At 39.8% G+C, this 24,958-nt stretch overlaps 1 protein-coding gene across 2 annotated transcripts in view; it reads left to right on the top strand.

The window, feature by feature from the left end:
- LOC128698915 (lon protease homolog, mitochondrial) overlaps window positions 1–20,664 on the top strand; it is a 261,625-nt gene extending 240,961 nt beyond the window's left edge. Inside the window, exons 18-19 of one of the 2 annotated variants that reach the window (XM_070096772.1) lie at window positions 9,813–9,977; window positions 20,147–20,664. In XM_070096772.1, the coding sequence (XP_069952873.1) occupies window positions 9,813–9,977; window positions 20,147–20,293 (312 nt within the window). In that variant the 3' untranslated portion in view covers window positions 20,294–20,664. The remainder of the gene's footprint in view (window positions 1–9,812; window positions 9,978–20,146) is intronic. The other variant, XM_070096773.1, reaches the window with a different exon arrangement.
- The last annotated feature ends 4,294 nt before the right edge of the window (window positions 20,665–24,958 follow it).

The raw sequence follows: 24,958 nt of genomic DNA, 5'->3' as shown, positions 1-24,958 counted from the left end.
AGTGGAACAGAATTCTTCCTCCATAAGCTGTGCATGTCGTAAGAGGCGACTAAAATGCCGGGAGCAAGGGGCTAGTAACCCCTTCTCCTGTATACAATACTAAAGTTAAAAAGAGAAGCTTTTGTTTTTCTTTTTGGGTCACCCTGCCTCAATGGGATACGGCCAGTTTGTTGAAAGAAGAGAAGATGGCTTACAGCCATCTACTGCTCACTAGTTACATAAACAATTCCAAACACTTCTTTACTAACAAGCAAGAGAATGAAGACTTTGAGGTAGGATAAAAATTCTGTATCGTTTCTATTGTAAATATTAGAATTGTGTAGAGAAATGTGATGGTGTCATGTGATGAAGTTTACCTGTTTACCTGGAGACAGTTCTGGGGGTCAACGCCCCTGCAGCCCGGTCTGTGACCAGGCCTCATTTTATAAGATAAGATTTCTTCGGATTTTTAACCCCGAAGGGTTAGCCACCCAGGATAACCCAAGAGAGGTGGTGCATCATTGAGGACTGTCTAACTTATTTCCATTGGGGTCCTCAATCTTCTCCCATAGGATGTGACCCACACCAGTTGACTAACACCCAGGTACCTATTTGCTGCTAGGTGAACAGAACAACAGGTGTAAGGAAACTTGTCGAAATGTTTCTACCAGCCGGGAATCGAACCTGGGCCCTCCGTGTGTGAAGCAAGAGCTTTAGCCACCAGGCCTGTCAGCTAACAAAACAAACCACCTTCAACAGTGTACTGAGCTAATGAGCTACATAACCATCTACAAACACTTCTACATGCACATGCAAGATAACAAAGAAATTAAGGTAAGATAAAAAAACTTCTTGTTACTATTACAGATAAAATTGTATATTGAATTGTCTGCTTCATCTGATTCAGTGTATGAGAGGTCTTCTTTGAACAAACCAGCCGTATCCCACCAATGTATGAGAGGTATCAACTCATCAAGTGGCAGACAGCTTGCAGCTGTCTGCCACTTGATAAGTACTCACATAAACATCTCCAAACACTCTTATGTTTATATGATTGTTCAGAATGTGTAAAGGTAGAAAGTTGAAAGTGAATATAGATAAGAGTAAGGTGATGAGGGTATCAAATGGTTTAGATAAAGAAAAATTGGATATTACATTGGAGGGAGGGAGTATGGAAGAATTGAAAGTTTTCAAATATTTGGGAGTTGCCTTGTCAGCATATGGGTTTATGGAGGATGAGGTAAACCATAGAATTGATGAAGGAAAAAAGGTGAGTGGAGACAAAAAACATTACCCATTGAGGAAAAGAAGGGAATGTAAGAGAGTATAGTGGCACCAACACACTTATATGGGTGTGAACCATGGGTTGTAAATGCTGCAGTGAGGAGGTGGCTGGAGGCAGTAGAGATGTCATGTCAAAGGGCCGTATGTGGTGTAAATATTATGAAGACAATTTGTAGTGTGGAAATTAGGTGTGGAGTTACTAAAAGTATTAGTCAAGAGGGCTGAAGAAGGGCTGTTGAGGTGGTTTGGTCATTTAACCATTTGACTGTCGCAAGCCTCTTTCTGAAACTGTCATTCTACGTTGCAAAATTTTTGGAAAAAAAAAATTATTTTTCTTATGAAATGATAGAGAATCTTTTCCTGATGGTAATGACACCAAAAGTACGAAATTTGGTAGAAAACTCATGGAATTACACTCCCGCGAAGTTAGCGGTCTCGATGACATATACGCATCAGCGATTTCGCCAACTTTGAGCCCTGTTTTTGGCCAATTTTGTTGTTCCAGTTGACCAAACTCATAGCTATTTCTTTAGAACTACATTTTTTCTATCAATTGAGTACAAGAAACTGCCCATTTACCGATTTGAACTACCCAATAAGGTGGTCAGAAATTGGCAATTTGGCCAATTTTATGCAAATTAAAAAAGATGCCAATTTCAAAATAGGGTCCAGAATAAACAATGTAGACATTCTTGGCACTAAAATAACATATCCTCTGTTCATTAGTCACATCTCTAGGCCCCTCTTATATTACTATTGCTTTCTATTTTGATTTTTTATTCATACAAAAAATACAAAATTTACTGTTATGCAGACTACTGCATTATTGTAAAAATGGTATAAATAATATCAGTGCACTAGTGAAAGAATATTAGACTCCCCAGTTGATGTGTATTGGACGTGTGGTGTGATTTGCTTACTCTTGAACATTGGTAAAAATTGAACATTTCTGCTACTTTGAGCTCAATTTCAAGGCCGTTTTCATCGTGAAACTAATCAAAATCATCTCTATTTCTGCAATATGTTTTCCATTTTATCACTTGAGACCATGAAAATGAGAATACAACGATAAATACTATATGAAAATACAGTGGACCCCCGGTTAACGATATTTTTTTACTCCAGAAGTATGTTCAGGTGCCAGTACTGACCGAATTTGTTCCCATAAGAAATATTATGAAGTAGATTAGTCCATTTCAGACCCCCAAACATACACGTACAAACGCACTTACATAAATACACTTACATAATTGGTCGCATTCGGAGGTAATCGTTATGCGGGGGTCCACTGTACATCTCAAAGTCGGCATTTTAATCCAAAAAAATGAGTTTTTTTTTCTCATTATGCACTGCGTGCTGCAGGATTTTTTTATGTGGTGCACACTGAACACAGACCCATTATTACAGCCCAGGATTCCAAATAGCCTGTTATCCTGGGTGTAAAGGGAGCAAAATAAACACAGCAGAAAAGTTTTGACTTATATTATCCTTCACCAATTTAGAACAGAAGTATGTACACTACACTATGTACAGTGATAGGTATTAGTTCACTCCATGGTAAGCAAGGCAGAATAGAAGCCACTAGAGAGCAGACCGTGCTTCAACCATGACAAGGGCAGACAGGAGAGTGGTACCCACATAACCTCTGCGATTGCCAAAACCATCTTATTGGCTGGAACCTGGTTAGCTGCCACCTCCCAGTGGTAACCGTGCTGCCATGGCACAAAATAATAGGACCGCCTTTCCTCTCAACCATCCAACTCTTAGATAGAGCTCAGCTTTTCTTGTGACAAAAAGCCAAACCCTAAACTCAGAGCGAGACGGCAGACAGTCGAGCTAGCTTAAGTCCAAGACACAGGCGGACGGTTGCCCGCATCCCCTCACTAAAAAAAAAACCGACACCAGGGGATGAATAAAAAGAGCTTGGAAGGGGTTACCACAAGTAACCTAACATATCCTAACCTAATATATAATTAAATATTGTTAGACTCTAGATAAAGAGTCTGCCAACATATTGCCTATGCCGGCAATATATTTAATTTTGAGAGAGTAGGGTTGTAGTCTGAGCGTCCACCTCATGAGCATTGTGTTGTGGTTCTTCATGGCTTGGAGATATACTAGAGGATTGTGATCACTGTAAACAGTGACCACGTGCGATGTCTGGCCCACATAAATGTCGAAATGCTCCAAAGCCAGTACCAGCACGAGGGCTTCTTTTTCAATGGTAGAGTAAGCCCTCTGATGCGGCTGGAATTTGGCTGAGAAGTAGGCTACAGGCTGCAACTCCTGGTCCCCATTTTGCAATAGTACTGCCCCAACCCCAGACTCACAAGCATCAACCTGTAATGAGAAAGGTTTTGAGAAATCTGGAGACAAAAGAATGGGTGCAGTGCACAATAATCTTTTTGCTTTGTCAAAAGCACTTTGACATTCTGGGGTCCAATTAAAGGGAACTTTGTGACTGGTAAGAGAGGTAAGAGGGGCTACAATGTCTGAAAAATTCTTACAGAATCTTCTGTAAAATCCTATCATGCCTAGGAAACGTTGAAGAGATTTCCTATCATGTGGAACTGGGTAATCTTTAATGGTAAGAACTTTAGCAAGTTTAGGAGCAACTTTACCACTACCTACTTCATGGCCTAGAAAAGTGACAGTGGCCTGGTCAAAGGAAGACTTAGATAAATTAACAGTTAAATGGGAACTCTGAAAGGTCTCAAAAAGAGCATTAAGTCTAAATAGGTGTTGATCCTAAGTATCAAACACCACAACAATATCATCCAGGTATGCTGCCGTGCCTTCAAGTCCTTTAATAGCCTGATGGATAAGTTTCTGAAATGAAGAGGGGGAGTTTTTCATTCCGAAGGAGGTAACTGTATATTGATAATGACCTCCTGGAATTACGAAGGCAGAGATTTCCTTCGCCTTATCCGTTAAAGGTACCTGATAGTAACCTTTAAGGAGATCTAACTTGGACACAAAAGTAGCCTTACCCACAAAGTCGATTACGTCATCTAGACGAGGAAGAGGGTAAGCATCTGTGATTGTGACCTCATTCACCTTACGGTAGTCTGCACACATACGAAACCCTCCATCAGCTTTTTTAACAAGGATGCACAGTGAAGCCCATGGACTAGACTCCTCCTCCACTAATCCATGGTCTAACAGAAATTCTACTTCCTGCTGAAGTAGCCTCTGCTTTTCAGGATTAACTCTGTAGGGGGAGAGTTTAATAGGTTTAGAGTTTCCCACATCTACATCATGATAACCTAACGTACATTTTGTCGGCACATCCAAAAAAATATCAGGGTATGACTGTAGGAGCGCAGTTAAACTTGTTGCTTGTGTTTCAGATAGTCCTACCATTAACCCTTTGAGGGTTTCGGCCGTACTAGTACGGCTTACGACCCAGGGTTTTTGACGTACTAGTATGCCTAAATTCTAGCGCCCTCAAATCTAGTGGGAGAAAGCTGGTAGGCCTACATATGAAAGAATGGGTCTATGTGGTCAGTGTGCACAGTATAAAAAAAATCCTGCAGCACACAGTGCATAATGAGAAAAAAAAAAAACTGACCGTTTTTTTGGAATAAAACAGCGACTTTGCACTGTATTTTCGTATGGTATTTATTGATGTATTCTAGTTTTCTTGGTCTCATTTTATAGAATGGAAGACATATTACAGAAATTGAGATGATTTTGACTGGTTTTACAATGAAAAGTACCTTGAAATTGAGCTCAAAGTAGCAGAAATGTTCGATTTTTACCAAAGTTCAAAAGTAAACAAATCATGCCAAGCGTCCAATACACGTCAACTGGTGGGCCTAATATTCTTTTGCAAGTGTGCCAATATTATTTATACCATTTTTTACACTAATGCAGTAGTCTGCATAACAGTAAATCTTCTATTTTTTGTGAAAATAAAAATTCAAAGTGGAAAGCAAAAGAATGTAAGAGGGGCCTTGAGACATGACTAATGAACGGAGGAAATGTTATTTTAGTGCCAGGAATGTCTTTCTTGTTTATTCTGGACCCTATTTGGAAATTGGCATCTTTTGAAATTTGTGTGAAATTGGCAAAATTGCTAAATTCTGACCACTGTACTGGATAGTTGAAATTGGTAAATGGGTGGTTTCTTGCACTCATTCGATAGAAAAATTGGAGTTCTGGCGGAATATTCATGTTTTTTGTCGACTAGTACAGTGGAATTGGCTGAAAATGAGGCTCAAAGTGGGCAAAATTGCCGATGCGTAAACATCGCCGAGACCGCTAACTTCGCAAGAGCATAATTCCATAAGTTTTCCATCAAATTTCATAATTTTGGTGTCATTATGATCGGGAAAAGATTCTCTATCTTTTCCTAAGAATTTTTTTTTTTTTTTAAATCTGGCCGACCCTGAGAACAAGTCTCGGAGAGGGCCTGTCGACCCTCAAAGGGCTAAAGGGCTAGGGTCCTTGAAGGGGACAGAGTTTGGAATTTTAACATTAATTTCAGAAATAGAGTGCAAAGAGTCAGAGTCGTCCTCAGAGGAAGAGGACAGAGTCATTACTGGGACTTCATCTGGTGTATGAAAAGATTTTAATTGATTAATGTGGTAAGTTTTAGTTTTTGAGGTCTTATCAATGGGAGCTACCACATAATTTACATCAGATAATTTACTTACAATTTGCATAGGTCCCATAAATCTAGCTTTCAAGGTGTGGCCAGGTATAGGTTCCTGCACCAACACCTTGTCTCCTGGATGGAAGGAGCGGAATTGTGTATTTCTGTCATACCTCTTTCATCTAATTTTGAGCTGCCTTTAGGTTAGCCTTAGCTAACTGACATGCCACCTGCAACCTTGAAGACGGGTTGTAGAGTGTTGAGCTAACGTCTTCTCCTATCCATGATTCTTTGAGCACTCGAAGAGGACATCATACATTGTGCCCAAAGATTAGCTCAAACAGTAGACTCCTGCACAGTTTCTCTTATTGAAAAACAGCAACAAAAGTAGCGATTCATCCCAGTCTGTAGGAAAATGCATACAAAAAGTTCTCATCATGGTTTTTAACGTCTGATGGAATCTTTCCAAGGCGCCTTGGGACTGAGGATGATAGGCAGTGGATAAGTTGTGGATTATCCCTAATCTAGTTAATGCTTCCCTGAAAGCTTTGGCAGTGAAGTTAGTACTTTGATCACTTTGAATAGTTTTAGGAATGCCAAAACAAGACATAAATCTGGTTCAAGCCTTGAGAATGGCTTTAGTATTAATACTGTGCATGGGAATTGCTTCAGGGTATTTAGTTACTCTATCCATAATGGTAAGTACTAATTTCCAGACTTTGACTCAGGTAGTGGACCTACACAATCTATAATTAAATCTGCAAAAGGTTCTCCATCAGCAGGTATAGGCTGGAGAGATGCAGGTTTAATGGAATGTTCAGGTTTCCCTACTTGCTGACATTCTCGGCAAGACCGTATATGATTCTTCACATCCTGCCTTAATTTTGGCCAATAAAGTTCTTTTGTGATTCTATATAATGTTTTAGTAATTCCTAGGTGACCTTCTAATGAAGTATTATGAGCTAAACTTTGTTGGAACCACTAACCTGTCTGACAGTTGCCGGCCCTCTATCTCCTTACCAGTCTCAGTGCAGATCAGATAGTCGTTTTTAAGTTTATACTTGACCTGAAAAGCTGCCTGAAAAGCGAAATTCAAAGAAGGGTCCTTTCGTTGTTCCTTCCAGAAGGACAGTCCCTCGGGCATGGAAACAGAGATCTGGCAATCATGCAACCCTGGAATAGGAAGGCTTGATCTGGGTCTGTTCACTTAATTTACAAGGCCCTGGCCAGTTTTCCTCGTAAAACAAATATGCTATTCCGAGATCAGAGTCGTCCAAGGATAGGTCAGCATTCTTGCCAGACAACCCTTGGGATGTTGCCCAAGTTATGGCCAACACCAGAGAAGAATTAATCATTATGGGTTCAGGACATGCACTAGCAGTGGTAATGTTATTACCCAGTAATAACATGGCATCTTTCATGGGGAATCCCTCGGATACACCCACAGTCAAGTATCCAGTGTAATATTTGCACTGTACATAAATTCTTTGCAAGGGGACAGAAAATATTGCTCCTTCGAATGCTTCCAGCAAAACAGAGGATTGCAGGGAGGTGTTCTTGGAAAGGGGAAGTACTCCCTCTCTTATAAGTGAGCAGTATGCTCCAGTATCTCTAAAGGTTCTGACTTCAGTTGTTTTTGAGTCTTCCTGAAGGGAAATACGACTCTGACAGTAATAATTAGCCATCCCTTTCTCTACTTCTTTCAGGGACATGTTACTAGGGACACTATAGATTTTCCCTATGGGTTGGGGTTTTTGGGGGCAGTTGGGATGAATGTGACCTACTTTATTACAGAGGAAGCAGACGGCAGGCTTGCCCTTAACTCCCTGCTGACGTTGCAACTGGTGTCGCTCTGGCTGGTGTCTCTCTGGATACTGTTGTCGAGTTGCACCATGTTTAGTGGTTTGTCTCTCACCAGGTGGACCATAAGTTGAGTAGCGTGGCTCACCAGGTGGACCATAAGTTGAGTAGCGTGGCTCACCAGATGACTTAGTTGGCTGACGTAGGCGTTCTCCCTCCGGCTGGCACTTCATCCTCCAAGGTTGACGATCTCTGCTTATGCCAGGCTGTTGAAAAGAGATGGGACCGCTCGGACAAGGAGCGGTTAGTTTCAAAAGTATCAGCCTACCTGGCTGCCTTCAATGCAGTGGTTAATCACGATCCTGCAGAAAGACTCTAACCTCTGGTCCCACAGACTCCAGCAGGTTGTCAACCAGAATAAGCTGCACAAGATCATCGAAGGTAGCAACACCACTTGCTTTATACCATCTGGTAAAAGCTTTGGTCTGCTGTCGCACAAAATCAACCAGGGATTGACCAAGCTGTTGTTTGCCTAATTTAAATGACTTTCTGTACTTAGCTGGGATACATGTATGTGCTCCCAAAACTGTGGTCTTCACCACTTTATAATCGGAAAAGTCTGTGTCATTTAACACTGATGTAATTTCCTGTGCTTTACCAAACAATGCTGTGTGAACCAGCGACGCCCAATGCTGTTCCGGCCACCTCAAGGCTTGAGCCTGATTTTCGAAAGTTTCGAAAAATTGTTCTGGTTCTGCCTCATTGAAGCGGGGAACAAGCTGTACTGTTTTCTGTAAACTAAAGTCATTTACAACTTGCGAAAACTGCCTTCTTTCTTTTTCCCTATCAAACTCTTCCTTGGCAAATGCCTTCTGTTCCTTAGTCTGCTTGATTGAGTTTCGCTGACTCAAGTGCCAACGCAGCTGATTCGCTTTCAGACAACCCTGCTGCACGAGAATGACGATTTTACTCCATCGATATATCATTTTCCTCGTGTGAGAACCTTGGAGTTTTATTCCTGGCTCCCGTAGAGGGAGAAGTCTGATGTGCCATCTACTCTTCCCGAAGTTTGTTTATCAGAGTACGCAGTTGCGCAGCTGTGAGAGTGCGTTCGTAATCAATGCCAATGGAATGAGCAATTTGCCAACAACGCTGTAGGTACAATTTAGGCAAGTTAAACAAAGTATATGCCGACACCAGACGTCTGACTCGTCTAGGTGGCATACCCCAATGTATAAGTTATTTGCTATGCACAGTATGAGTGCAGAATACCCCAATGTAACACATTATTTGCAGAACACACTTAGCTATGCACAGTACGACTGCAGAATACTTGTACCCAAACATAACACATTATTTGCAGGATATGCTTAGCTATGCACAGTACGACTGCAGAATACGCACATATGCTTGCAAGGCGGATACACAATAGCAATGCTGACCGCAAAATCTTCACACAAAAGATTGACTGTAGCGAAGCGAGCACACCGAACAAGCTAGTAGCGAGCTGTTGAATGATCATACAATAGCAAGGCTGACCATAGCAAGGCAATTGACACTCGAAGTTTGTAAAGCATTGGCAAAGCTAATGCAATGCCAGACAGCAAGCTACACAATGTTCCTGCTTCCAGTGTCACCCTAGGCTCAACCCGTGCTCTAAGTCCAACTCCAGCTCTCAGACAGGCTACCCATATTATAACCCAGGAGTCCCAAAGGCCTGTTATCCTGGGTGTAAAGGGAGCAAAATAAACACAGCAGAAAAACTTTTGACTTGTATTATCCTTCACCAATTTAGAACAAAAGTATGTACACTATATACACTATGCACAACAATAGGTATTAGTTCACTCCACGGTAAGCAAGGCAGAATAGAAGCCACTAGAGAGCAGACCGTGCTTCAACCAGCTCTAGAATGGGAATGACAAGGGAAGACAGAAAAGTGGTACCCACAACACCTCTACAATTGCTAAAACCATCTCATTGGCTGGAACCTGGGTACTGATTGAACGACGGGGCCCCATCATCAACCCTAGTACCTGGTTTGCTGGTTGGGGGAGATAGCCTTTCAATGAGGGTGTATACATGCGCCGAATAAAGGTTACATACTCTTTGCATGCCACAATACTCTAATATGCAGTTTCTTTTGTTTTAGGGAGCAACACCCAAAGATGGACCAAGTGCTGGGATAACTATTGTGACAGCCTTAGTGTCATTAGCACGAGGTACACCAATACGACAAGATGTAGCCATGACAGGAGAAGTCTCCCTTACTGGAAAAGTCCTTCCTGTGGGAGGAATTAAAGAAAAGACTATTGCGGTAAGTATATTTAGCTTTTATTTTTGCATGTAAAAAGAGAATGTAAACACCAGTGCTTAGTTAAAAAACAGTAACCATGGAGAAAATATTAGCTTCAAAGTTATTATTGTAGTGTAAATGTATGTTGAGAGAAAACTCCTTGGTTAATGATCAAGAACTGTTGAGTAGTACACAGTGACAAGTCTGATGCAAATAAGGAAAACCAACTTTGCCTAATATTTGTATTGTCCAAACTAGCAGTTTACTTATTTTTGGTTTGCAGATTACAAGTCACTTTGAATTAGCAGGTTAGGTAGTGTTGGGTAGATGGGGTGGCATTTAGCCTTCCTGCATTTTGTGGTGGGGCATTATATCTGGAAATACTGGAATGTATGCACACTTTTGATCCTGTGGCTACTCTATTAGCCCTGGATGATTTACTGTTTCCTCTTGATCTTTGAGGCAGGTGGCAAAATTGAAATATAAAGTTAGTTATATTTTTCATATGGATCGACTACTCATTCACACACACAAAAAAAAAGCAAGTTATCAGACCCCTCAAAAAAATCTAATTTTAGGTAACACACGATATCCTTATTCAAATCTCTAAACCTACTAATTATATTAATGCTAAATTTACTTAACACTGTTCCATTCACATATTCAAAAGACAATATTGTAATGTTGATGCTGACCTAAGATACTTCTTAGAAAACTGCAATAGAACATAGGCATCACAATTGAAACAAATACAGGCACTTTGCTTTAGAGCTCTTCGCTGATACGGCACTTTTCAGTTATATTCATGTTTATTATTTTCAGCAGTAATGTGCGCATTGGCTGATCAGCGCCATTTTGTTACCTGTGCTCAGTCTCCTAAATGGTCCAAACGTATATATACATTCTTATGTGTAGCGCCCCAAACGTATATATATGTTTTAATTTTCCTGCCTCCAAATTTGGCACGATTGGACTGAGATGCCTGGTCAGCATGGAATTGGTCTTAACACTCGATGTGTGCAGTATTAAAAACTGGGACCACTTAGTACCTTGTGGGAGTGCCAGTTAAATTGAGCGCCAGCTAGAGCAAACAGTGCGGCAAACACTAAGGATTGATTGATGTAATGTCATAGTAACACTCCTCTTTTAACCGGAAAGTGATGTTAACCCCAAGTTTAGGGTCTGTCTATCTCTGTCTATCTCTGTCTGTCTCTGTCTATCTATCTGTCTACCTGTCTCTGTCTATCTCTGGCTTTGTCTATCTGTCTTTGTCTATCTCTGTCTCACAGGTACACATAAATACAAGTATACGTAGTATAAATTACCTAGGATAACCCAGAAATCCAGACAAAGTGCTATACTCTGCTTGAAGATATGAGTAAAGGTGATGATGCAGTCTTGTGGCTCTCTCTGAGACAGAGAGCTAGACGGATAAACATAGACAGGGAGCTTGACAGACAGACAGACAAACAGAAATGTTTGTGTACCAGCAAAAACAAAGAAGGGAGATGCTCATCTAATCTTTTCTTATCAGCTGCACCCTCACCCACCCTCGTGTATGCTCATCAAATGTCAGCTCTTATCAGATGTTATCTCATCTTATCATGTCACTGTCAGGGTTGGACTTTGTTTTTCATGCTTCAAGGCAACTTATTATTAAGTATTATTTTTATTACCTATTATTATTATTAGGCATTATTATTACTACGTATTATTATTATTACGTATTATTATTGTTACGTATTATTATTATTACATATTATTATGTATTCTTCTTCTTCTCCTCCTCTTTTCAATAACTCCTCCTTTTCCTCCTCCTCCTCTTTTCAATAACTCCTCCTTTTCCTCCTCCTCCTCCTTTTCCTCCTCTTCCTTTTTTTCCTCCTCCTTTTCCTCTTCCTCCTTTTTTCCTCCTCCTTTTCCTCTTCCTCCTTTTCCTTTTCCTCCTCCTCCTTTTCTTCCTCCTCCTCCTCCTCCTCATCATCGTCATCATTGTCGTTGTTGTCGTCGTCGTCGTCGTCATCATCATTATTATTATATGCTTCCACATATCAAAACATTGCTGGGACCTATAAATACTTTGTTTATATTCCAAGACAGTAGTAAATGACCAAGACAGGTGTAAATGTCCGTCTGTCAGTGTGTTTATGACAATTTGAGTACAATTTCGGTACCTAATGCTAGTGTCAGAACAAAGATTAGTTATAAAATGACAAGAACTAATACAAATTATAATTATCAGAACATAAAAATTATATAAAATAATATGAAAAATAGGTGCCAACTTCTCTGCCTCATATCTCTGTAAATACTGACCCTAATTTTTTTTTTTATTCTAAAACACTTAAAAAAATGTGCTCTTTTCTTCTATGATAAAAAAGATTTTTTTTTTTCAAAATAATCGGGGCACTGTGCAAGTGAAACATATATATGTTTGGACCGGTTAAGGGTTAATAAATGACAGTTTGCTTTATGGCAGTGGCTCCTGTCTGAATCCTAATATGCTCTATTAGCAAGGAATGACTGTATCCATTTGATATTACTCATACTCTCCTGAACTTCTATAGATGCTTGATGCAAATGGAGGAACTTGCCAAATGAATTGAAAAATTGTAACTTGATGAATTCAAACAAAAGCTTAATTTTTTGTATGCATTTAATATTTGTAACAGCTTTTGTTATAGGTAGTAGGTTGGTAGACAGCAACCGCCCAGGGAGGTACTACTGTCCTGCCAAGTGAGTGTAAAACGAAAGCCTGTAATTGTTTTACATGATGGTAGGATTGCTGGTGTCCTTTTTTTCTGTCTCATAAACATGCAAGATTTCAGGTACGTCTTGCTACTTCTACTTACACTTAGGTCACACTACACATACATGTACAAGCATATATATGTATATATACACATCCCTCTGAGTTTTCTTCTATTTTCTTTCTAGTTCTTATTGTTGTTTATTTCCTCTTATCTCCATGGGGAAGTGGAACAGAATTCTTCCTCCGTAAGCCATGCGTGTTGTAAGAGGCGACTAAAATGCCAGGAGCAAGGGGCTAGTAACCCCTTCTCCCATATAAATTACTAAATTTAAAAAGAGAAACTTTCGTTTTTCTTTTTGGGCCACCCTGCCTTGGTGGGATACGGCCGGTTTGTTGAAAAAAAAAAAAAAAGCAGCTTTTGTCCAAGATATAAATTATGCCATGTTTCTTATATTTTAAATTTAATCCTATCATCAACCATTGTTACAGCTACTTCCTTATTTGTTTTTGTAACTCTTTTTTAAAATTAAGCTTCAATTTAACATTAAATTTAATTTTCTTTGTCTTTCATTACATGCTCATTTTTCACTAAAATTTCTATTAAAGTATTATTCAGTTTAATATCTTAGTGTGTACATACTATATTTGTATGCATTGCTCAGTGTATTTATATACAGTGGACCCCCGCATAGCGACCTTAATCCGTGCAAGAGGGCTGGTTGTTATGCGAAATGTTCGGTATGCGAATGAATTTTCCCCATAAGAAATAATGGAAATCAAATTAATCCGTGCAAGACACCCAAAAGTATGAAAAAAAAAAAATTACCACATGAAATATACATTTTCCTACACACAAAGAGAAGGATACATGCACAATAGTAGAGTAGTACATGCACAATATATATTGTGCATGTACTACTCTACTAAATGAAGAATAAATGACACTTACCTTTATTGAAGATGCAGCAATGACTGATGAGACACTGTGTCCTGGGAGTGCCTTTTCCTCCTGAGTACTGTAGGTCCTGTTTGGCATTTTCTTCCAGAACAGGCCTTATCACACTGTGTATGCCACTACGATTCTTAAATCTCTCAAACCAACCTTTGCTGGCTTTAAATTCACCAATATGAGCACTAGTTCCAGGCATTTTTCCCTGTTCACCTGGGTGTTAGTCGACTGGTGTGGGTTGCATCCTGGGAGACAAGATTAAGGACCCCAATGGAAATAAGTTAGAGTCCTCGATGATGCACTGACTTTCTTGGGTTATCCTGGGTGGCTAACCCTCCGGGGTTAATTGTTTCTCGGTAATTGTTTCATGTTAAGCCACACCAACAACACTCTCTCCACATCTTCGAGTAATACAGCTGATGGTGGTGCAGCAACAACAACAGCTGTGGTGCAGCTGACCGTGGTGCAGCTGACCATGGTGCAGCAGCAGCTGGGTGCAGCTGCAGCTGTGATGCAGCAGCAGCTGTGGTGCAGCAGCAGCTGACTGTGGTATGATAGTATTTATCACCCTTTTTACCACAGGGTTGGCACTAGAAGCTTTCTTTGGGCCCATGGTGGTTTATTTAGCAGTTACAAGCACTATAAATAATGGAATAATACAAAATGTATCGAATGTATGCATGCAACCGGCCACCCTGGCTTGTAAACACTGACGGCAAGGCAGGCGCTCAGGCTGGACAGAGAGGTTCGGGACAGGTTCAGGACGAGTCATGTTCAGAGACAGCTGATGGTGCAACAGCAGCTGACCGTGGTGCAACAGCAGCTGACCGTGGTGCAGCAGCAGCTGACTGGTCCAGCAACAGCTGACTGATCCAGCAACAGCTGACTGGTCCAGCAACAGCTGACTGGTCCAGCAACAGCTGACTGATCCAGCAACAGCTGACTGGTCCAGCAACAGCGATTCTTAAATCTCTCAAACCAACCTTTGCTGGCTTTAAATTCACCAATATGAGCACTAGTTCCAGGCGTTTTTCCCTGTTCACCTGGGTGTTAGTCGACTGGTGTGGGTTGCATCCTGGGAGACAAGATTAAGGACCCCAATGGAAATAAGTTAGACAGTCTTCGATGACACTGACTTTTTTGGGTTATCCTGGGTGGCAAATCCTCTGGGGTTAATTGTTTCTTGGTATTCTCAATAAGCCACACCAACAACGGTGCTACAGCAGCAGCAGCAGCTGACGGTGGTACAGCAGCAACAGACGATGCTACAGCAGCAACAGACGATGCTACAGCAGCAGCAGACGATGCTACAGCAGCAACAGACAATGCTACAGCAGCAGCAGACGATGCTACAGCAGCAGCAGACGATGCTACAGCAGCAGCAGATGATGCTACAGCAGCAACAGACGATGCTACAGCAGCAACAGACGATGCTACAGCAGCAGCAGACGATGCTACAGCAGCAGCAGACGATGCTACAGCAGCAGCAGGCGATGCTACAGCAGCAGCAGACGGTACTACAGCAGCAGCAGCAGCTGACGGTACTACAGCAGCAGCAGCAGCTGACGGTGGTACAGCATCAGCTGTACCACCAGTAGTAGCGATGGTTGATTGGGGTTTATTATACAACCTGGCCAGCTCGGAGACACGCACTCCACTTTCATACTTATCAATGATCTTTTTCTTCATCTCTATAGTAATTCTCACCCTTATTGCTGTAGGGTTGGCACTAGAAGCTTTCTTGGGGCCCATGGTCACTTATTTTCCAGAAAAAATCACCAAAAACACTGTAATAATACGAAATGTTCCGATTGTATGCTTGGATGTTACCGCGGAGGCTGGCTGGTAAACAATGCCACCGGCGGAACATGTGAGTGTGGCTCAGGCCGCACATTGGACGCGTCTCGGACGAAGGGCGGTGAGCGGGTTTTTGGGCGGTATGCGAGGCAAAATTTTTGCGATCAAAGCGTCCGGTATGCGGATTGTACGGTATGCGATGCGTACGGTATGCGGGGGTCCACTGTACTGTTAGTATTAGCATTAGCTTCAGACTGCTCAAAATGCTATGCATAGCGGTGGGTTTTGTTTGTAAGAAATTTAGATTGAGCCTACTATGGCAACTCTAATTAATTTTTTTCCCTCCAACATACCAGCCGTATCCCAATAAGGCAGGGTAACTAGCTCCTTGTTCCCGGCATTTTAGTTACCTTTTACAACACGCATGATTTACGGAGGAAGAATTCTGCTCCACTACCCCACAGAGATATAATTCATCTTCTTCGGAAATTAAGTTATCATTTCAAACAAACATGAGCTCTTCACACACTAATAAAATGAAAGTAAACAAAATATCAATCTTTTTGGTAAAAAAAAAAAAAAAAAAAAATAGCAAAAAAATTACACTGATAATTCAACTTTTAACCCCTAAACGCTCCAAACATATATATACATCTCTCGCCCAGTGCCCTGAATATTTTGAAAAAAAAAAAAAAATATAGAAATAAAGAGAACATTTTTCTAAGTGTTATAGGATAAAAAAAATTTGGGTCAGTACTTACCGAGATATGAGGCTGTGAAGTTGACACTGGATGCTCACCTGACGGCAACATCGAGTCCTGCCGCTTGCAGAAGTGTTGATGATATACCTTTTTTTTCTCATTTTTATAATATTTTATATAATTTTTATGTTCTGATAATTACAATTTATTGTAGTTCTTGTCATTTCATAACCAATCTTTGTTCTGACACTAAAATTAGGTACTGAAATTGTACTCAAATTGTCACAAACACACTGACAGATGGACATTTACACCTGCCTTGGTCATTTACTATTGACTAGGAATGTATACAAAGTATTTATAGGTCCCAGCAATGTTTTGGATACACGAGGGTACATAATAATAATAAGTTCCCTTGAAGCATGATGTAAGATATGTGTCAGTTCACTGCTGACAGTGCAGTGATAAGATAAGTGGTGACATATGATTAGTGTCAGCCCTGGCTTTATTTGTTTTTACTGTTACACATAAACATGTCTGTCTAGCTCTCCATCTATCTGTGTGTCTAGCTCTGTTTATCACTATCTCTGCTTATCTGTCTCCGTCTGCTTGTCTATCTGTCTCAGAGAGAGCCACTGTGAACCAACAGGTATTCTTATGCATTATGTCTACAAGCACAGTATAATACTTTGTGTGGATTTTTTGGGTTATCCTAGGTAATTTACACTATGTATAATTGTATTTGTGTGTACCTGTGAGATAGAGATAGAAAGAGATAGACAGAGACAGATAGATAGGCAGAGATAGACATAGACAGAAATAAACATAGACATAAATACACAAAGATAGACATAGATACAGACAGACAGACGGAGATAGAGCCAGCCAGCAAGAGATAGACATAGACAGACAGAGATACACAGAGATAGACATAGATACAGACAGACAGACAGACGGAGACAGAGCCAGCCAGTAGCCGGCCAGCCAGCAGCCAGCCAGCCAACCAGTTGGCCAGTCAGCCAATTGGCCAGCCAGCCAGCCAGCAAGCCAGAGATAGACATAGAGATACACAGAGATAGACATAGATACAGACAGACGGAGATAGAGCCAGCCAGCCAGCAGCTGGCCAGCCAGTTGGCCAGCCAGCTAGCCGGCCGGCCAGCCAGCCGAACACTTATTACACATTCCAGAATTGTTTCTCTTTACTTAGGGCATAGGTTATAAGACATTGTGAAAAGGTGTCGCACAAATGTTGCACATGGGTTATTGAGATTTTGATATATCCTCGACCACTTATGGCCACATCCACCTCAAAGCCAGTAAACTTGGGGTCATAACTTTCCTCTTAAAATGGGAGTGTTAATACTACTTGAAATCAGTGAATCCCAAGTGTTTGCTGCGCTGTTTGCTCTAGCAGGCGCTCATTTGAACTGGTGCTCCCACAAGGTAGAAAGTGGTCCCATATTTTTTTAATACTGTACTGTGCACACCAAGTATTAAGACCCATTCTTTGCTGACCAGGCATCTCAGGCCAATCATGCCAAATTTGGAGGCACTAGTGGTAAGAACGTATGTATACGTTTGGACCGTTTACGGGTTAACAAAATTGTTATTATTATGTCCACAAATTTCAATGAAACAAATATACAGCCTCTGTATATATGTAAAATAAACACACATAATTTCAATGTATTTGGTGAAAAAAATGCCACTGAAATCATTTTTTGAGGGGAGATCTTTATCTGCAGATCAGCATTTATAAAAATTGGTGTAAAGTGACTCGAGTGTAAGTGCAGATTGTCTCTAACTCGGATGTTCATAAGTATAGAACTCGCTGTAATAGCAATAATAATAGTAAATAATAGTGGGTAGAGGATGTGTAGATCAAGTGTTTACATTGAAGCATATATGTGAACAGTATTTAGATAAAGGTAGGGAAGTTTTTATTGCATTTATGGATTTAGAAAAGGCATATGATAGAGTGGATAGAGGAGCAATGTGGCAGATGTTGCAAGTTTATGGAATAGGTGGTAAGTTACTAAATGCTGTAAAGAGCTTTTATGAGGATAGTGAGGCTCAGGTTAGGGTGTGTAGAAGAGAGGGAGAATACTTCCCGGTAAAAGTAGGTCTTAGACAGGGATGTGTAATGTCACCATGGTTGTTTAATATATTTATAGATGGGGTTGTAAAAGAAGTAAATGCTAGAGTGTTCAGGAGAGGGGTGGGATTAAATTATGGGGAATCAAATTCAAAATGGGAATTGACACAGTTACTTTTTGCTGATGATACTGTGCTTATGGGAGATTCTAAAGAAAAATTGCAAAGGTTAGTGGATGAGTTTGAGAATGTGTGTAAAGGTAGAAAGTTGAAAGTGAACATAGAAAAGAGTAAGGTGATGAGGGTATCAAATGATTTAGATAAAGAAAAAATGGATATCAAATTGGGGAGGAGGAGTATGGAAGAAGTGAATGTTTTCAGATACTTGGGAGTTGACGTGTCGGCGGATGGATTTATGAAGGATGAGGTTAATCATAGAATTGATGAGGGAAAAAAGGTGGGTGGTGCGTTGAGGTATATGTGGAGTCAAAAAACGTTATCTATGGAGGCAAAGAAGGGAATGTATGAAAATATAGTAGTACCAACACTCTTATATGGATTTGAAGCTTGGGTGGTAAATGCAGCAGTGAGGAGACGGTTGGAGGCAGTGGAGATGTCCTGTCTAAGGGCAATGTGTGGTGTAAATATTATGCAAAAAATTCGGAGTGTGGAAATTAGGAGAAGGTGTGGAGTTAATAAAAGCATTAGTCAGAGGGCAGAAGAGGGGTTGTTGAGGTGGTTTGGTCATTTAGAGAGAATGGATCAAAGTAGAATGACATGGAAAGCATATAAATCTATAGGGGAAGGAAAGAGGGGTAGGGGTCGTCCTCGAAAGGGTTGGAAAGAGGGGGTAAAGGAGGTTTTGTGGGCGAGGGGCTTGGACTTCCAGCAAGCGTGCATGAGCGTGTTAGATAGGAGTGAATGGAGACGAATGATACTTGGGACCTGACGATCTGTTGGAGTGTGAGCAGGGTAATATTTAGTGAAGGGATTCAGGGAAACCGGTTATTTTCATATAGTCGGACTTGAGTCCTGGAAATGGGAAGTACAATGCCTGCACTTTAAAGGAGGGGTTTGGGATATTGGCAGTTTGGAGGGATATGTTGTGTATCTTTATACGTATATGCTTCTAAACTGTTGTATTCTGAGCACCTCTGCAAAAGCAGTGATAATGTGTGAGTGTGGTGAAAGTGTTGAATGATGATGAAAGTATTTTCTTTTTGTGGATTTTCTTTCTTTTTTGGGTCACCCTGCCTCGGTGGGAGACGACCGACTTGTTGAAAAAAAAAAAAAAATAGTGGTTAAGGGCACTATTATTACAGATAATCCAAACTGTCGACAGAGCAAAAATTGTTAGTTTTTTATGGCATTGAAAAAAGAAATTGCATCAGAAATGGGTAGAGACACAATATTCAACTAACTAATAATATAAGAAAATGCTCTGAGAGAGGGCAACACTTTTCTCTAGCTCACTTATCCATCTGCTCCTACCATTGTTATTAAAATGTTCATGATTTTGGAATTCACAGCAACATTCAGGAATGTAGCATTCTGTTTAAATCTTAAGGGATTTCTGTATTTTCTGTTGTGTTCTATAACTACATTATTCTCTATGGGGAAGTGAAACAGAATTCTTCCTCCATAAGCCATGCATGTCGTAAGAGGCGACTAAAATGCTGAGAGTAAAGGGCTAGTAACCCCTTCTTCTGTATAAATTACTAAATTTAAAAAGAGAGAGATTTTTGGTTTTCTTTTTAGGTCACCCTGCCTCGGTGGGATTTGGCCAGTTTGTTGGAAAAAAAAAATACATTATTACTTTAGTATCATTGCAATTGTGTCTCTGTAGCTCTTTATCCTGTTGTATTTCTGTAATATTTAATGTTTGATTTTCCAGGCAAAACGTGTAGGGGTGAGCTGTATCATTATGCCAGCTGAGAACAAGAAAGACTTCAGTGATCTCCCCAGTTTTATATCTGAAGGACTTGAGGTTCATTTTGCAGACCATTATGAAGATGTCTATAAGATAGTTTTGCAAAATTAATAAAATAATTGCTATTTAGTTACAGTTGTTAATATTAGTTATTTTTTAAATCAAATTAATATGTAATCATTTATAAAAGAGTTTTGACTCAAAATATTGTTATGTACAAAAAATATTTCTGTATATAAGCAGTGATATTTTAGCATAGGAACAGTTGTTTCAGTAGTGGTAAAGACAAATGGATATATATTCTCTGGCTATTTATCAACTTCATTTCTCAAAATATAACCTGTACAATCAGACCACTGTCAGGACTAAGATAAGGTGGTCTGAAGACGAAGGCAACTACTTAACCACACTGCTATCAAATTGAAACCTCACTTAAATCTGCACAGTAATGAAATTATGAGAAATAAAATTTAATTATGCAAGTTAATTTGATTATCAAACAAAAAATATATATGGGTAGAAGAGATATAGACAGTACAAACATTTATTGAGTCTATTCCTCTCCCCTTGTGAATTTAGGTACTAAGCACCTAAACCCACAGGGGCCATACAGCACTGTCTCCTGCCAAGGTAGGGTGACCCAAACAAGAAAACTTTTTCATTCAATTGCTGCCTTGCCATAAGTGTATTATTATTATTATCATAACTAACCACTAAATGCTGCAAATGTATTGACCTCGCAATTTAGATAGATAGCCATCCATTTGCAACATCCCTATTTCACTCCAAATGCAGGCACTGTCCTGCCCACCTCCCAGACTCGAGTCTGGGTAACCAGTTTTCCTGGATTCCTTCTTGAAAGCTACCCTGCTCACATTCTAACAGCATATGCTTGAATTTTAATTTTGAACCCTTTCAGGGTCTGTGCCGTTAATCTACGGCTTTACGTTGAGGGTCCAAACCGTAGATCTACTCCATGAGCTCGGCTCACTCTAAGCTGTGAGCGGTAAATTTGGGCCTAGATATGAGAGAATACATCTATGCGGTATGTGTGCACCACATAAAACAAATCCTGCAGGACACACAATGCATAATGAGAGAAAAAAAAAACGAGACCGTATTTTCGATTAAAACAGCAACTTTGCAGTGTTTTTTCATATGTTTTTTATAGTTGTATTTGCAATTTCTTGGTCTCAATTGATAGAATGGAAGGTATATTACAGAAATAGAGATGATTTTGATTGATTTTATTATTGAAAATGGCTTGAAACTGAACTCAAAGTAGCGGAAATGTTAAATTTTTGCCGATGTTCAAGGGTGAACAAATGACCTCACACGTCTAATACACGCCAGCTGGTGGGTCTGATATATGTTCACAAATGTGCTGATATTATCTATACAATTATTACAATATTGCATAACAGTAAATCTTCTATTTTTTGGTTTGAATAAAAATTCATTATGTGAATTAAAAATCAAAATGGAATTCATTTGTAAAGCCTGAAAACATAACTAATAAACAGAGGAAATGTTAGTTTAGTGCCAGGAATACCTGCATTGTTTATTCTGGACCCTATTTTGAAATTGTGATATTTTGAACTTTGCCTTAAATTGGCCAAGTTATCAATTTCCAATCACTTTATTTTGTAGTTGAAACAGCTGAATTGGCAATTTATTGTGCTCAATCAATAGAATAGAAGTAATACTAGTGAAATAGCTAAGAATTTGGTCGACTGGAATAAGGTAATTGGCCTAAAATGGGAGTCGAAGTCGGAAAAATCGCCGAAGCATAAATATCGCTGACACATCAAAATTTGTGAGCATAATTTCATCAATTTTCCATCAAATTTCATACTTTTTGTTTTATTACCGTCAGAAAAAGATTCTCTACCATTTCATAAGAAAAAATAACAAAATTATTTTTGGAAAATTCTTGGACACTGGTGTGCACTTTGAAATTTGGCCCCTGGACCCTGAAAGGGTTAAAGGCAAAGGGGTGGACCAGTAAGTCAGTTGAAGGCCTTGGTCAGATGACCTAAAGCTCCTGTTTCTCGACGAACCTTCCCTAACCTATCTCCAATAGCATGTCTATTAAAAGTCACTTGTCTCCACTCACTCGAAAACACTAATACAATCCTACTGGATGCTCAAGCCTCTTAAACTCAAAGCATTTTTTACCCCTCCAACTGTTCCTGGGATGACTCCTCCCCCCTCGTTCCTTCCACCCTAGACTGATATACCCGCTTCATCTTTGCATGCTCAGACAACCCCAACTCCATAGCCCCCCACAGTCTTAATTTCTGCTCTTTGAATTTTGTACATGACACCACAATGACTCTTAACCCTTTCAGGGTCCAGAGGCCAATTTCAAAGTGTGCACCAGAGTCCAAGAATTTTCAAAAAATAATTTTGTTATTTTTTCTTATGAAATGGTGGAGAATCTATTTCTGAAGGTAATAAAACAAAAAGTACGAAATTTGATGGAAAACTGACGAAATTACGCTCTCGCGAATTTTGATGTGTCAGCAATACGTATTTACGAATCAGCGATTTTGCTGACTTTGACTCCCATTTTAGGCCAATTACATTATTCCAGTCGACCAAATTCTTAGCTACTTCATTAGTATTACTTCTATTCTATCGAATGAGCACAAGAAATCGCCAAGTCAACTGTTTCAACTACAAAATAAAGTGATTGGAAATTGGTAATTTGGCCAATTTAACACAAAGTTCAAAATATTCCAATTTCAAAATAGGGTCCAGAATAAACAATGTAGGTATTCCTGGAACTAAACTAACATTTCCTCTGTTCATTAGTTATGTTTTGAGGCTTTACAAATTAATTCCATTTTGATTTTTAATTCACATAATGAATTTTTATTCAAACCAAAAAATAGAAGATTTACTGTTATGCAATATTGTAATAATTGTGTAAATATCATCACCACATTTGTGAATGTATATTAGACCCACCAGCTGGCGTGTATTAGACATGTGAGTTCGTTTGTTTACTCTTGAACATCGGCAAAAAATTAACATTTCTGCTACTTTGAGCTCAGTTTCAAGCCATTTCCAGTGCTAAAACCAATCAAAATAATCTCTATTTCTGAAATATGCCTTCCATTCTATCAAATGAGATCAAGAAATCACAAATACAGCTATTAAAAACATATGCAAAAACACTGCAAAGTCGCTGTTTTAATCGAAAATTACGGTCTCAGTTTTTTTCTCTCATTATACACTGTGTGCTGCAGGATTTGTTTTATGTGGTGCACACATACCACATAGATGTATTCTCTCATATCTAAGCCAAAATTTACCACTCACAGCTTATCAGAGTGAGCTGAGCTCATGGCGTAGATCTACGGTTTGTACCCTGAACGTAAAGCCGTAGATCTACGGCCTGGACCCTGAAAGGGTTAAAACAATTGAAAATTATAAAGGCATGAAATTTATTCTTGCAATAATTAAAATATATATAAATTTATATATATCTATATATATATATATATATATATATATATATATATATATATATATATATATATATATATATATATATATATATATATTTTTTTTTTTTTTATTATCACACCGGCCGATTCCCACCAAGGCAGGGTGGCCCGAAAAAGAAAAACTTTCACCATCATTCACTCCATCACTGTCTTGCCAGAAGGGTGCTTTACACTACAGTTTTTAAACTGCAACATTAACACCCCTCCTTCAGAGTGCAGGCACTGTACTTCCCATCTCCAGGACTCAAGTCCGGCCTGCCGGTTTCCCTGAATCCCTTCATAAATGTTACTTTGCTCACACTCCAACAGCACGTCAAGTATTAAAAACCATTTGTCTCCATTCACTCCTATCAAACACGCTCACGCATGCCTGCTGGAAGTCCAAGCCCCTCGCACACAAAACCTCCTTTACCCCCTCCCTCCAACCCTTCCTAGGCCGACCCCTACCCCGCCTTCCTTCCACTACAGACTGATACACTCTTGAAGTCATTCTGTTTCGCTCCATTCTCTCTACATGTCCGAACCACCTCAACAACCCTTCCTCAGCCCTCTGGACAACAGTTTTGGTAATCCCGCACCTCCTCCTAACTTCCAAACTACGAATTCTCTGCATTATATTCACACCACACATTGCCCTCAGACATGACATCTCCACTGCCTCCAGCCTTCTCCTCGCTGCAACATTCATCACCCACGCTTCACACCCATATAAGAGCGTTGGTAAAACTATACTCTCATACATTCCCCTCTTTGCCTCCAAGGACAAAGTTCTTTGTTTCCACAGACTCCTAAGTGCACCACTCACTCTTTTTCCCTCATCAATTCTATGATTCACCTCATCTTTCATAGACCCATCCGCTGACACGTCCACTCCCAAATATCTGAATACGTTCACCTCCTCCATACTCTCTCCCTCCAATCTGATATTCAATCTTTCATCACCTAATCTTTTTGTTATCCTCATAACCTTACTCTTTCCTGTATTCACCTTTAATTTTCTTCTTTTGCACACCCTACCAAATTCATCCACCAATCTCTGCAACTTCTCTTCAGAATCTCCCAAGAGCACAGTGTCATCAGCAAAGAGCAGCTGTGACAACTCCCACTTTGTGTGTGATTCTTTATCTTTTAACTCCACGCCTCTTGCCAAAACCCTCGCATTTACTTCTCTTACAACCCCATCTATAAATATATTAAACAACCACGGTGACATCACACATCCTTGTCTAAGGCCTACTTTTACTGGGAAAAAATTTCCCTC

Source organism: Cherax quadricarinatus, chromosome 55, assembly GCF_038502225.1.
Source record: "Cherax quadricarinatus isolate ZL_2023a chromosome 55, ASM3850222v1, whole genome shotgun sequence".
Classification (NCBI taxonomy): domain Eukaryota; kingdom Metazoa; phylum Arthropoda; class Malacostraca; order Decapoda; family Parastacidae; genus Cherax; species Cherax quadricarinatus.
This window is presented reverse-complemented; position numbering and strand designations above follow the sequence as displayed.